Source organism: Cornus florida, unplaced genomic scaffold (genome assembly GCF_030987335.1).
Source record: "Cornus florida cultivar Cherokee Brave unplaced genomic scaffold, ASM3098733v1 CherokeeBrave_3.0.0_Hap2_Chr08, whole genome shotgun sequence".
NCBI lineage: Eukaryota > Viridiplantae > Streptophyta > Magnoliopsida > Cornales > Cornaceae > Cornus > Cornus florida.
Window position 1 is genome coordinate 11,536,218 of NW_026775578.1, and position 13,938 is coordinate 11,550,155.

Sequence of the window (13,938 nt, forward strand, 5' to 3'; positions counted from 1 at the left end):
CGGTATCCCTCGATCACCTTTCTTTTCCCTTTTTAGATATGGCGTCGTTTTGGGTCATTACAGAATCTAACATCATCAATTGGTGCTGTCTGTGGAAAATAAAGTAATAGGCAGTTTAGCAATAGACCATTCGAAATAAAATTAAGTAGATGGTTGAAGAAATACTTCAAAAGCAGTAAAGCAAAAGAATCACTAACCGCGGCAGGCATGTCTAAATCAAATTCAAAGAGATGATTTTTTTTAAACAAAGCAAATTTATTTATTTATTTATTTTTTTTATCAAAGCAAAATGCTAATAAATTCAACATAAAGATAACGTATTTATTTGCGTGACAAATAATAATATGCCCCGGATAATATTTCAAGCCATGTAATAATATTTTTTGTTGGGACGAGGAAGTATTGTATAACAGGGTCAAAAGGAATAGCTACCGGCGTGTGTCATTTTATCTATCTCTAGGCTGTTGGTCCAATGAAAACAGGAAGGAAATTAGTGTGCAACTCCTGAATTAAAGGATCTAACAATGCTGTCAGCCAGACAAAGATTTCTAAAATTAACAAAACCCCAGAAACAAATTGTTTCAAAATTAAAGGAAAAACAGCCATTTGATTGGTCTTCCATCCTCTGTAAATTTCAATCAATAATTTATTTTATGTTTTTTATTTTTTATTTATTTTCATACTACCCACTTTGCTCTCACACCAAAACTCTATTTTGAGTGATTCCAATATGTGGATTTTTGTTCCTTTTTGCATTAATTTAATTTCTTAGTGTTAAATGGTTTTCTATTGTGAATTTTCACATGGCTTGTTTTCGAGTTTGTAATTATAATTCTTGTGGTTACTATATGTTCATATTTTGATTCTATCATATAGAAAAGTAACCATAATTCATGAAAAGTAGAATTCAAAGACATAGGTATGGCTCTCGAGGCAAAGAATATTCTAGTTTGTTTATGGAGAGTTCTTAAAGGTTCCATGAAATTGTGTTATAGCTGTGTAAAGAAGTGTCCATTTGTTTCTGGTATATTGTCATCTGTCATATTTTTGTATATATTTCTTCCCACATTCTTTAGTTTTTTGGTTTACTCTTCACCTGTTCTTGCCCTCACTGCTGTTGGTGTTAGAGTCATTCTAAGTCACCGCCGGAGCATAAAAAATGTTAAAGATGATGACAAGAAGAATGATGGGATATCCTCTCAGAAACTTGGGATTGTTGAAGGTGATGGCATTATCTATAAACACGAGAACTCTTCCGCACAAAGCCAAACAGCTATTCGAAGAAATGTCACAGAGAGAAACAAAGAAGTTTTCGAGCAGGGTGGTGTTGTGGAAAAAGGCATAGTTTCTTCAACAACCTGTAATGATGATCTGGTTGATAAAACTGCCCTCATTGAGGAATGCCCAAAAGATATTCGAGAGGTGAAAGTGGATTTTGTGGCTGATCGAGGGGAGAGTTCGTCTGCTGCTTCCAAACGTCCAAAACCAGAGAATTGTGGTGGCTCTGTTGAAAGGAAATTTAATGCTGGTGGAAGTGAGGCAGAGGCAGAAAGTTCAGAAGATGATGATGAAGAAGAGGCACAAGAGGATAGGAATAAGGCTGTTGAGTGGAATGAGGATGATCAAAAGAATCTCATGGATCTTGGGATTTCTGAGATAGAAAGGAACAGAAGGTTGGAGAGTTTAATTGCAAAACGTAGAGCGAGGAAGTTATTGAGCATGCAGATCAGGAGGACACTGATGAACTTGGGCAACAATGACCCTCGTGATCAAATTGCTTCCATTTTGATTCCAAAAAGTAATCATTTTCATCACAGTGATTCGGGCGATGCTCCATTTTCACCCATGCCAGGTTCAGCTCCTTCAGTATTGTTACCAATGCATAACCCTTTTGACCTTCCTTATGAGCCACATGAAGAAAAGCCCGATCTCATGGGGGACAGTTTCCATCAAGAGTTTATGGCAGCGCAGCAGAAGGAAGTTATGTTCTGCAGGCATGAGAGCTTCAGTCTAGGGGCATTTTTCCCAGGGGACCTCAAGCAAAATAGACATGAAACATTTTGGAGTTCTAACTTTGCTACCAGGCAGAGAGGTCCGGAGATTCCTGGATACTCTGGATTAAGAAATCAATTAGGTAAGATGAAGTCTTTGGGACAAAGGTTTTACTTGTATTAAAAAATTTAATATTTGAGGGTGGGCTTTGGCGCTACTGTAATGGAAACATTCTCTCTGCATGTGGAGGTAAAGGTAAGGCTGTGTCCATCTGACCTTTCCCCGACCCCACAATGGCGGGAGCCTGGTTCACTGTTCTAGCCCTTTATATATATATATATATAGTTGTTGCCGTGCAGGTAAATAAGATACTGACAAGCTATTTGAAACAGATTCATCACAAGGTGAGACCATTTTGCGTGTTCGTAATGCTCGTGATATTGCCAGATTACGAGGCCAAACCTCTGAACGGGTATCTAATTTGGTTGACATTGACCATGAAGAGGACAGAAATGGAACTCAGACAAAACGAAGATTAGTCAAAGACGACAATGGTCGCTCAAGCTCATCATCTTCATCAGAAGCAAATGAACCATTCTTCAATGCAAATAGTGAAGTTTTGAAGTCCCTTTCCTTTTCAGTTCCGAGGAACACACCTGTACATAGAGAGGATAATAATCGAACGGATGAGCTTTTATTTGATTCGAGTCCATCTGCTTTCGATAGGATAAGAATGGAGGAACGCTTCTTTCATTCAGATAAGGGACCACATCATACTCCTACCCATTCCATTGCTTCTGACTTGCAGGTGGAGGTCTCAGAAGTTAGTTCACCTATGGTGATGACTGATGGATCCATTTCACCTGCAGATAGAGAATCTCTGATAGCAGAATTGGAAAAGGAGACCACTTCTGGCAGTGAAAAATTGTGGATTACCTCATCTTACCTATCTGAGGCCGAAGAAGATGAGTCAAGATCGAGAGAAGTACACGAAGTCAGTGAGCAAGATATTTTTGATGTAGGTTTCTTAAAAATCAATCAGAAATCCAATGATCCCATTATGTCACACGAGCTGCCAGAAAAAGTAGTCCCACAAGATGCCACTGACAAAAGTCCACCGTCGTCTTCAAAAACTGAACTACCTGAGGGCAGTAAAGCCCATTTAACGGATTCCAACCACGAAATTCATGATGTTGTCCAACCACCTAGACCTTCTAACTCTTCAGATAGACAATCATCTGAAAGTTTGACTTTGCCGGTACTTGAAAAAGCACAGCAATCGATGGAGAAATCCTTGATTCACCCATCTTATGAGGGTGATTCTGAAAGAAAACCAGAGGTTAGTTTATCTACCACACTCATAGAGTCTAGCACATTTATAAAGCATTCTATCTCGTGAATAGAGTTACATAGCATATCATTTTTGAACTTTCAAATTCATAAAGTCCCATCCATCAATCTGGAAGAAAAGGTAGTGCTTAGGCATGAGTTTGTTTACCTCTATCATTGGCTAGCAAATGCATTGCTTATGCTTACTTGCAGTTCTTTTGCTTTTTCAAATTTAACATTTATTTGGCCTCTTCCTTAATGTTACTTCATATATGCTTAAATTTACTGAAGATTCTGTGAGAATAAAATGAAATAAGCAGAAGAATGATATTTAGACTAATAGTTGCACATTTTCTGACATTGAACAGGAACCACCTTACCCTACAGAGAAATCCGTGTGGGAGGCGAATTCCATTTGCAGCATGAAATATCCAGCAGTCTCCGTGAACAATAGAACGGAAATATTAGGATCTATCAAAGATGTAGATTGTGAAGCTCCCATCTTGAGCAAGCAAACGGAAGACCTCGACCTGTCAGTTCCTACCCAGGAACCTGATTCAAAATATATTAAGATTGTTGAAGGAAAATCTGAAGGACCAGAAAATCATCATTCAAAGTCTACTTCTGAGTATCCTGGAGTATCTGAAAAGCAAACTGAACACTGTCACATTGCAGAGAAGTCAATATTGCTTGAGAATAAAAACATTCAACATAGAGGAGATGCACAAAGTGTTGTAGAAATTGGATCTTCTGGGGCTAACAAGAATTCTAATGATCCTGTTGCATTAGCTGTGCAGCCGGAAGTGATAGTTGCATGCGGTCCTATTGACTCAAGTTCTTCATCTCCTGAGCCTGTCTTAGAGAAAAAGATCCCCACAAATCAAGTATCCTCAACAAATTTTGATCAAACAATACAAGTAACTGTCCAACAATTTTGTGATGACATGGCAGAAAAAAATTTATTGGATGAATTGTCAGCTGAAAATTTTAAACCAACCTTATCCCAAAATGCACTGCATTTGACAGAGGGTTCAACGGTTCATCATTCTGATAGTACAGATCCTGAAAAATTACAGGTCAGTTGGCACATGACTTTATAGTTATTAATAAATTTGTAAATAAATAAAAATCTTGACAGGAAACCAGTCATTAAGACTTCAAAAGCTAACTATATAGAAAAAAAACATTAATATTATGTACAAAAGGATGTTCTTTATTGCTTTGATATTGACACACTGTATTGCATAGGTCTTTTTAAATAGTCAATGGTCAGGAATTTACATTAAAACTTCACAATTTTTTTATTAAAGAAGATAAGATTACTTGGCACAAGGGAGTTTTCCCTCAATTCTTAGATCACAAATGCACTATGTTTGCTCACCTTTTCTCAATTTTCTTGACCAAGTTAAATTTAATATTTATTTATATATTCTTGATGTTATTGAATATATTTGTTTATAAATTTGTTTCTTCTCTCTGCGTGAGTTTGTGTGAAATATAATACAAAAGAGAACAGTTTTTGGACTCACCATTGCACCCCTTATCGTATTGAACAGGAACCATCTAACCCTCCTGGGAATAGGGAGGCTAACATCACTCGCAATGTGAATGATTCAGAACGTGAATTGACTGGGGTTAGTCATAGTCTTAATGATACCATTGCATTGGCTGTGTTGCCAGAGCTGGTGGTTGAACAAGTTCCTGTTGCTTCTAGTTCGTCCTCATCTCCCACATCTGTGTTACAGAAAAAGTTGTCAATGGATCAAACCTCGTCATTGAGTTTTGATCAGGATATACACATAGAGGACCAACAACATGAAACAGAGATGGTAGAAAATAATTACTTGGTTGAATTGCCATCTGAAAATTTAGCTTCGACTGCTCCTCAAAATGCACTGCATTTGGAGGGGGATTCAACAGCTCAACCTCCTAACAGTAGAGATACTGAAAAACTGCAGGTTAGTATTTTATTGTAATTAATGAATATGAAAAATGAGGGTGAGCCTTGGTGCAACGGTAAGGTTGCTCCATTGTGACCTGGAGGTCACGAGTTTGAAACAAGGAAACATCCTCTCCATATGTGGCTGTGTACACATCTAACCCTCCCCGACCCCGCAATGGCAAAAGCCTCGTTGGGTTTGCCCTAATGAATATGAAAAACACAGGAATTGAAGATAGCAAATCAAATTTTGAGGCTCTAAAGGCCCAAGGTATAACTATAGAAGAGAAAATAGAAATGTTATTTATCATTATATTTCTTTAATCTCTTAGGATAGTAATTCCTGCTAAAGCAACTATAAGTTGATCTCTCTTCTCTCTCTCACGTATCATCTTCATAAGAATCTTCTCCATGCCTGATAATTACATATTGGAATTTGTATAGTAGACTAGAAATATGTTGGAGATGAAATGATTGAACTTTTAGTTGCACCTCATTTTGAACAGGAATCATCTAATATTTCAACAATGTCCACGGAGGAACCTAATACCATCTACATTGTGAATGAATCTGTTGTCATTCACAACAAAGGCAAGGATAACTCAAAATCCATTGAGAAGTTTGAAGGTGGATCAGAAACATTAAGCAGTCACGATGCTAATGCTGAACTGTCAAAAACAGCTGAGAGAACAGACTCCAGATCTAACAAAGACATTGAAAGCAAATCTGAAGAGCTGACTATATGCGAAGCATCTATTTCCCCATCAAAAGCAGCAAAGCAAAGCGATAATTCAAATATCTATTTAATTAAAGAAGAGGTAAAGTTATGTTGCATAGTTTTGTATGTCTTGGTTAATTGCTGTTTATGTTATTTTTCTGTATTTGTTGCTTGTGTGAGAACCTTTTTTTTTTGTATAATAAGATGACTGACATTTTATATTTTGGAACAATAAATATGGAACCACCCAACCCTTCAGGGAAATCCATTGAAGAACCCAATGTCAAATTATAATGTAAATCAATTGGTGATCAGTGAGAAGGTGAAATAACTAAAGTAAAACTGGTTCAAATTGGAAATGACGCTGGTGGTTGTACTGGACACAGTGAGACCAATAGATAAATCATTAAATCCATTGAAGTTAGAAGGTGAACTCATGAAATTGGCTAAAGATGACGCTTCATAGGCCCATTGATACCAATATATGAAATTGAAAGTTTAGATATCATTAAAGATGCTGAAGAGTTTGAAAAATCAATAGAATCTGAGAATGATATCCAACGAGGAAGGCAGCCCACATCAATGATAACTTAGAAACTGTTTTAAGTTGTTGAAGGTGAATACAAACCTGACCCATTAAAACCAGCTGATCATTCCCTGCAATTTCTATAGAGAGGGAGGTAATATAATGTTGTGGATATCAATTGTTATTCTTTTTGAGAGAACTGTAAATTTTGTTATTCAATAAAAAAAAATGTCATTTTTCCTCATGCTCCTTTTTTGGCAGAGAAGTCGGAGAATCCTAGGAGTGAAAAATAGATATTTGAAACTTAAAAACCAACCCAAAGCCAGATTGTTTTACTTTCAAATTTTATTTCTGTCCATCTTATGGAGAACCAAATGGATCACAAATTGTTAAATACTAAAAAGATTGCCTTAATCTTATTTTCTCTTCTATCCACGACGCATTAACTAAGCTTCTATTTCTTCTAAATCAGATTTTTTTTTTCTTTTTTTATTCCATTAATAGATTTTATATTTCTGTATTTATTGGCTTTTGTTTAATAAATATTCTTTTGCATGAATTGTAACTGCAAAAATGTTATAATGTATTTAATAAAAGAAGAAGGACACTGATCTTACATTTGCAACGATTTGTGACACTGGATAGGAATCATTTCATCCTCCTCCAATAAGGCCCATTGAAGAAGTCACAATCATTTCTAATCTGAATGAATCATTAGCCAGTGAAACAGATGACAAGGACTTAAAATCTGTTGCTGGAGATACTGAAGGTAAAATCCAAAGTTCATTCAGACGAGCAACAGTTGTCAAATCATCAGAAAATGCTGAGATAACCGATTCAATATCTACAGATGATGTCGGAGTCAAGCCCAAGAATCTGACTGAAATTAAGGCTGTTGTTGATCCATCAAAGCTAGCAGAGGAAAATGGTGACTTGAGCAATCCTATGACTTCTATACAAAGAGAGGTAATACAATGCTGTCATTTTTTGTTAATCAATAAAAGAAATAGTATCTTTTTCTCATGCTCCTGCAGAAAAGTGAGAGAAGTTACATGGAATCTTAAGATTACCCCTACTCGTATAGTTCTAACTTCAAATATTTATTTTCTTTTCGACCATATTATGAATAACCAAATGGAGCATAAATTCTTTTATATTAATGCATTACCTTATGCCTCCTTTCTTTTGTTCCATGACATATAGTGAACTTCTTGCTTATCAGTTAGTTCTTTCTAAGTTTGTTATTAGGTTTTACTATACCTTTGTACATATATTTAATTTTTTTTTATATAAAATAAAGATATATGTAGTAGATAGAAAAGGATAATGACCTTACACCGCAACCATTTGTGATGGACAGGAACCATTTAATCCTCTGCCGAGGAGGCCCATTGAAGAAGCCAGTATCATTTCCAGTGTGAATGAACTGGTTGTCAGTGAAATGGATGAAAATGGCTATAAATCTGCTGTTGGAGACATTGAGGGTGAATCTCAAAAATCAATCAGTCCAGAAACTGTGGTCGAACCATTAGAAAGTACTGAGGTAGCAAGCTCAAGAAATATGGAAGATACTAAAGGCAAATTGTCCGAAGTTGGAGCTATGGTAGGCTCATCAGATCCAGCATGGGAGAACGATAATTTTAAAAACAAAAAAGATACCAAAGAGTTTGGAAAATTAACTGATCATGAGAGTGTTACAAAACCCACAAAGCCTGATCAGGGCAATGATAGCTTACAAGATGAAGGCAGGAATGGTGAATCCATATATTTTATTAAAGACAGTGTTGAGTCGGATAAACCTGTCAACCACAATGTTGTCATGGAATCATCAAAACCAACGGAATCTGGAGAGAAGGTTCCCAATGCAGAGATAAACAAAGATCATACAAAGCCTGATATGGTCAATGATAGCATAGGAGACATGGAAGATAGGAAAGGTGAATCCATAGATTCAATTAAAGACAATGCTGATTCAGATAAATCTGTCCACCACAACGGTGTTATGGAATCGTCAAAACTGATAGAATCTGGAGGAAAGGTTCCCAATGCAGAGGTAAATGGAGGCCATACAAAGCCTGATATGGTCAGTGATAGTTTAAGAGACATGGGAGATAGGAAAGGTGAATCCAAAGATTCGGTTGAAGACAGTTTTGAGTTGGATAATTCTGTCAACCCCAACGGTGTTATGGAATTGTCAAAACCAACAGAATCTGGAGGAAAGGTTCCCAATGCAGAGGTAAATAGAGGCCATGCAAGGTCTGATATGGTCAACGATAGCTTAGGAGACATGGAAGATAGGAAAGGTGAATCCAAAGATTCGGTTAAAGACAGTTTTGAGTTGGATAACTCTGTCAACCCCAACGGTGTTTTGGAATCGTCAAAACCAACAGAATCTGGAGGAAAGGTTCCCAATGCAGAGGTAAATAGAGGCCATACAAAGCCTGATATGGTCAACGATAGCTTAGGAGACATGGAAGATAGAAAAGGTGAATCCAAAGATTCGATTAAAGACAGTTTTGAGTTGGATAACTCTGTCAACCACAATGGTGTTATGGAATCATCAAAACCAACAGAATCTGGAGGAAAAGTTCCCAATGCAGAGGTAAATAGTGTCCATACAATGCCTGATATGGTCAACGATAGCTTAGGAGACATGGAAGATAGGAAAGGTGATTCCAAATATTTGATTAAAGACAGAGTTGAGTTGAATAAATCTGTCAACCACAATGGTGTTATGGAATCATTAAAACCAACAGAATCTGGAGGGGAAGTTCCTAATGCTGAGGTAAATGAAGGCAATACAAAGCCTGAATGAAGTGGTTTGCATATGCGCATCCTTAAACTGATTTTCAGGAAGTCGGTTCTGCTTCTGCGAGCGACTTGGTAGGATAGAATAGAAAGCTAAATGTCTTTCTGATTCAGGTTGATGATTAACTAAACAGGTTAAACATGCCAAATTCAAGGATACTTGTCTGGATTTGCAATTTTAGCATATTTACCTTGAAGGGTGAGTTGCTACATTAGTTTCGCTGCTCCAGAAAAGACTGTTTTTCCAAGTGTACCAGGCTAATGGAGGCTTCATTTTCCAATTGACAATGGGACTTCGAACATGGACAATTTTGATTCGTAAGGGTGTTACTGACTGGTTTGGAAAGAAAGCTTGTCGTCTCTCTTTCCATTGTTTTTCTTTTAGTTTTTATCGAAACTCCTCTTAAGTCGCTTGTATTTTATATTAAGAAAGAATGCAGACAGCTTTGCAGTAAGTTTTGTAACTTGGATGACAAAAGGAGGATGTGGAATCTGTTAGACATTCTATGTAAATATACTCCTATATTTTATTGTTTTTGTAATTGTGATGTGTAAAGGGAGTGTTAGTATAAAAAGAAATGAATGAGAGGTGTTGAACCGGCTATTCGTTATAAAGCATTCCTCAAATCTGCACCAGGAAGGTGTTTTCTTCCTCTCTGGAGTAATTATAGTTGTTTAATTAACAAATAATAATGTGGGTGGAGCTTTCTTGGATAAGCCATGGAAATGGAATCAGTTTGTTTGATTTGCTTTGCATTCAGTGGCCGCATATTTGAAATGAAGCTATAACAGAAGACGGACTCCACAGAGAATAGTCAGGATTTGAAACAACGCTGATTCATAAGACTAAAAAAGTCATTAACCAGCATAATCCTGCCAATGTATGACATGAAATATGATTTTTAACTCATTCTAACTTCTACCGGTTGTGTAAAACACAATGATTGTCTCATTTGCAAAACATGTTATGAGTTCATCTACGATGACAATCTACGAATCTGCTATTTGAAAAATATCAAAAATCATTTTCGAACTGGTGAGGCCTTTGGAAGCTTACGGCTCTGGTTCAAGACTCAGCATTAGCGAATCTTGAACTTGAATGATGCATGTGGTTTCTGGTATTACATGTATGTATCCGGAGTTAGCAAACTATCCAAAATCTCCACATGAATAATGAGGTTGAATTGGTTTTTTGGTTAAAAATTAAAAATAAAAAATTTTAAAAATACTAAAATAATCACGTGACGAAGGGGAAAAATGAAAGCTGAATTACTAAAATGTCACTGTATTTTTGTAGAATTACAAGAGCACCCTTTCATCACTCTGTTATAATAATAGCAATTGGGATAAGAATCATTCCCTTTTTCTCTCTATCCTGTATTATGGATCTCATAAAAGTTGTGATACCGATATGTTGTTAGAGATTTTAGGAAACAGAAAGACATCAAAAACTGATTGATTTACGATGCAGATAAATATATTAAGGATAAGGACAATGTCAATATGATTATGAATTAGAAATTAATTTCAATTCAACATATATTCTCTAGCCAGTTGGGGAAAAAAATAATACTTTCAAGTATCTCAGTATAACTCTATTTCTCTCTCTTTTTCTCACTTAGTAAAGAATAAAAAATAATAAAAAAATTTGATCTTCTTTGTGACAGTTGTTTGTGAGAGAGGGAGAGAGCTGATAATAGCAACCATGCCTGCTCAAATCATGTCACTCGAAAAAGGGGGCACAGAGTTCCCAGCCAAGCTCACCAAACAGGTCTTTGTTTGTTCCATCATTGCAGCCTTTGGTGGTCTCATGTTCGGCTATGATATTGGCATTTCAGGTACATACCATAATATATTCATATCCATATATATACACACACACACACACTCTTTGACCACTACTATGGTGGTGTTTTCATATCAATGTTGTTGAATTAAAATAAAAGTTTTTAATTATATTTTTTTATATTCCTCTAAGATCTGACTTTTAGAAGCTTTGTTAGGCTTTTAATATGTGGTTGATTAAAGATGAGAAGGGATGACCTCTTAGTCTCTTACCATGGCACTTCAAGACTCCATCATTAACTCTCTTCCATCAAATCTAATAATCTTTAAGAATTTACAAAATAATATTCTAGAAAATTTCCAAATATTAATTTTGAAAATTTTGTTCTTCAAGGCTTTCAAACATTGTAGATGTTTTCTTTTCACTATCTCTGTTGCCGTAATCTCTAATTTTTTCACAAAAGTCTGTTTCCAATCAATCTTCTTGAATTTAGCCTCAAATTTTTTACTCTTATTATCACTTGGATAAAAAATTTCTTTTCATCTTCACCTGCAAATCTCCTATAGAAAATTAACACACACATGTATATATAAGAAATAAGAATATATATATATATATATATTTTTAAATTGAGTTAGAAATAAGGATTTTTATGTTATGATGTGAATATATATATGTTGTTATAGGGGGAGTGACATCAATGGATGATTTTTTGTTGAAGTTCTTTCCAACTGTTTATGTTAAGAAGCACAATGCAAAAGAGGACAACTACTGCAAGTATGATAGCCAGTACCTCCAACTCTTCACCTCTTCTCTATACCTGGCCGCCATTGTTTCCAGCTACTTTGCATCTCTGTCTTGCAAGAAACTAGGCAGGAAACCCACCATGCAACTTGCCTCACTGTTCTTCTTCATCGGGGCCATTTTCAACGTCTCCGCTGTAAACCTACCTATGTTGATTGTAGGAAGGATTTGTCTTGGTGTTGGAGTTGGTTTTGGCAACCAGGTAACTTTTATTAACTCTATAATCTTGCTAAGAATTCTGTTTGTAGAATATTTACTTGGCCAATTTATTTATTTATATTGATCACGACCATTTTTCTTTTGTTGCATCATAAACTAATTTCATTCAAATTAATATAATCAATTTATGCAAGTGATATCAATTTGTGGGAACATGTCAACCAATAATGTACTATACTTCAACTGATTTGAGGAAATTTTCCCCTCAATTGCAATGTTAGACTTAATTACATGATCAAACTTCAAATTTAGGGGCATTAAATTGAACCACACAAATCTATATTATATAATATTAATGAAACATAATCTATAGATGTGATAGACTGCAAGGAATTAACATTATTAACTGCAGGCAGTGCCGCTATTCATCTCAGAGATTGCTCCGGCACAATACAGAGGAGGCCTTAACATTTGCTTTCAGTTGCTGATCACAATAGGCATTTTGTTCGCGGGTGTGGTTAATTATTTCACTTCCCACTTGCACGCATGGGGTTGGAGGGTTTCCCTGGGTGGAGCAGCAATTCCCGCCATTTTTCTTGGATTAGGCTCCCTGATAATCGTAGAGACCCCCACCAGCCTAATAGAGCGCGACAGGAAGGAGGAAGGCATGGAGACTCTCAGAAAGATTAGGGGAGTAAGTGATGTTAGCAAAGAGTATGAAGAAATCATACATGCCACGGAGTTGGCCAAACAGATTAAGCACCCTTTCCGGAACCTCATGAAACGCTCTAGTAGGCCTCAACTCGTTTGTGGGACGATTCTTCAAGTTTTTCAGCAGTTCACTGGCATCAATGTGATCATGTTCTACGCTCCGGTCCTCTTTCAGACAATGGGGTTCGAGGGAGATGCGTCTCTACTATCAGCTGTGGTCACTGGTGGTGTTAATGTACTATGCACATTGGTTGCAAATTTTTGTGTTGATAGACTTGGAAGAAAAATTTTGCTTATTGAAGCTGCTGTTCAGATGCTCATTGCTCAGGTTTGCAGACTTAATCATTAGGACATAGAATATGCTAGTTATCATGTACAAATATATATATATATATATACATGTATATATGAAATGCAGGGGAGGTATATATATATAGCTCTTCCATTAGGCAATAAGCCCCAAAAGGAAGAAGGCTCCATTTTTTAAAAAAGACAAATTAGTCACAGCTAACATAACAATGGTTGTTTGTTTGTTGTAGTCTGTTATGGGAGGAATTCTTGCAGCGCATTTGAAAGCTACAAACACGATGCCATCAACATATGCAACACTTGTGCTTGTCTTGATATGCATTTTTGTGGGTGGTTTTGCATGGTCATGGGGTCCCTTGGGGTGGTTGATTCCGAGTGAAATATACCCACTGGAGACTCGAACTGCCGGATTTTTCTTTGCAGTGAGCACCAACATGGTCTTCACCTTCATCATTGCTCAAGCATTCCTCACCATGCTATGCCATCTGCGATCCGGGACCTTCTTCTTCTTCGCTGTTTGGATTGTTATAATGGGCGCTTACGCAATTTTCTTGCTGCCAGAAACAAAGGGAGTCCCTATTGACGAAATGAATGAAAGAGTATGGAAGAAGCACTGGTTTTGGAAGAGGTTTTATAGTGATGAGAAAGCTAGTTGCTGATAAAGTAGGAAATGCGAAATAAATTTTATTTTATTTACTTTTATATTTTAGTTATTACTATCTTAGATTTTCAGAGTGTAGGGAAATGCTATTGAGAAACAGTCATTAATTCTATAGAATCATTGCAAGTTTTGATGGGTTCTTAATAGTAATTTAACATTAATTAAATATGGTTTCAAATTAATTTCTATATAAGAT

General features: G+C 36.3%; 2 protein-coding genes across 4 annotated transcripts; both read left to right on the forward strand.

Moving 5' to 3' along the window:
• The first annotated feature begins 482 nt into the window (after window positions 1-482).
• Window positions 483-9,938, forward strand: LOC132269361 (uncharacterized). Of its 3 annotated transcripts, XM_059770526.1 has the most exons (8): window positions 483-2,134; window positions 2,385-3,331; window positions 3,690-4,397; window positions 4,878-5,279; window positions 5,767-6,078; window positions 7,150-7,273; window positions 7,355-7,470; window positions 7,865-9,938. In XM_059770526.1, the coding sequence occupies exons 1-8, from the start codon at window positions 922-924 to the stop codon at window positions 9,317-9,319; spliced, it is 5,277 nt and encodes a 1,758-aa protein (XP_059626509.1). In that variant the 5' UTR covers window positions 483-921; the 3' UTR covers window positions 9,320-9,938. The 3 variants fall into 3 exon arrangements, with proteins under 3 accessions (XP_059626509.1, XP_059626508.1, XP_059626510.1); XM_059770525.1 differs by having other exon boundaries at window positions 7,150-7,470; XM_059770527.1 differs by lacking the exon at window positions 4,878-5,279 and having other exon boundaries at window positions 484-2,134; window positions 7,150-7,470.
• Window positions 9,939-11,017: 1,079 nt separating this feature from the next.
• LOC132269719 (sugar transport protein 8-like) lies at window positions 11,018-13,740 on the forward strand. The gene is made up of 4 exons (XM_059770974.1): window positions 11,018-11,150; window positions 11,785-12,104; window positions 12,474-13,100; window positions 13,312-13,740. The coding sequence occupies exons 1-4, from the start codon at window positions 11,018-11,020 to the stop codon at window positions 13,738-13,740; spliced, it is 1,509 nt and encodes a 502-aa protein (XP_059626957.1).
• Window positions 13,741-13,938: the final 198 nt, after the last annotated feature.

What these genes read in the sequence shown, in the direction of transcription:
- LOC132269719 (XM_059770974.1), top strand. Translation starts at nt 11,018, where the DNA reads ATGCCTGCTCAAATCATGTCACTCGAAAAAGGGGGCACAGAGTTCCCA. An exon ending in CTATGATATTGGCATTTCAG is followed by an intron (nt 11,151 to 11,784) that starts GTACATACCATA and finishes ATGTTGTTATAG; the next exon opens with GGGGAGTGACATCAATGGAT. An exon ending in TTCAGATGCTCATTGCTCAG is followed by an intron (nt 13,101 to 13,311) that starts GTTTGCAGACTT and finishes TGTTTGTTGTAG; the next exon opens with TCTGTTATGGGAGGAATTCT.
- LOC132269361 (XM_059770525.1), top strand. Translation starts at nt 922, where the DNA reads ATGGCTCTCGAGGCAAAGAATATTCTAGTTTGTTTATGGAGAGTTCTT. An exon ending in TCTATTTAATTAAAGAAGAG is followed by an intron (nt 6,079 to 7,149) that starts GTAAAGTTATGT and finishes GACACTGGATAG; the next exon opens with GAATCATTTCATCCTCCTCC. An exon ending in TGACTTCTATACAAAGAGAG is followed by an intron (nt 7,471 to 7,864) that starts GTAATACAATGC and finishes TGTGATGGACAG; the next exon opens with GAACCATTTAATCCTCTGCC.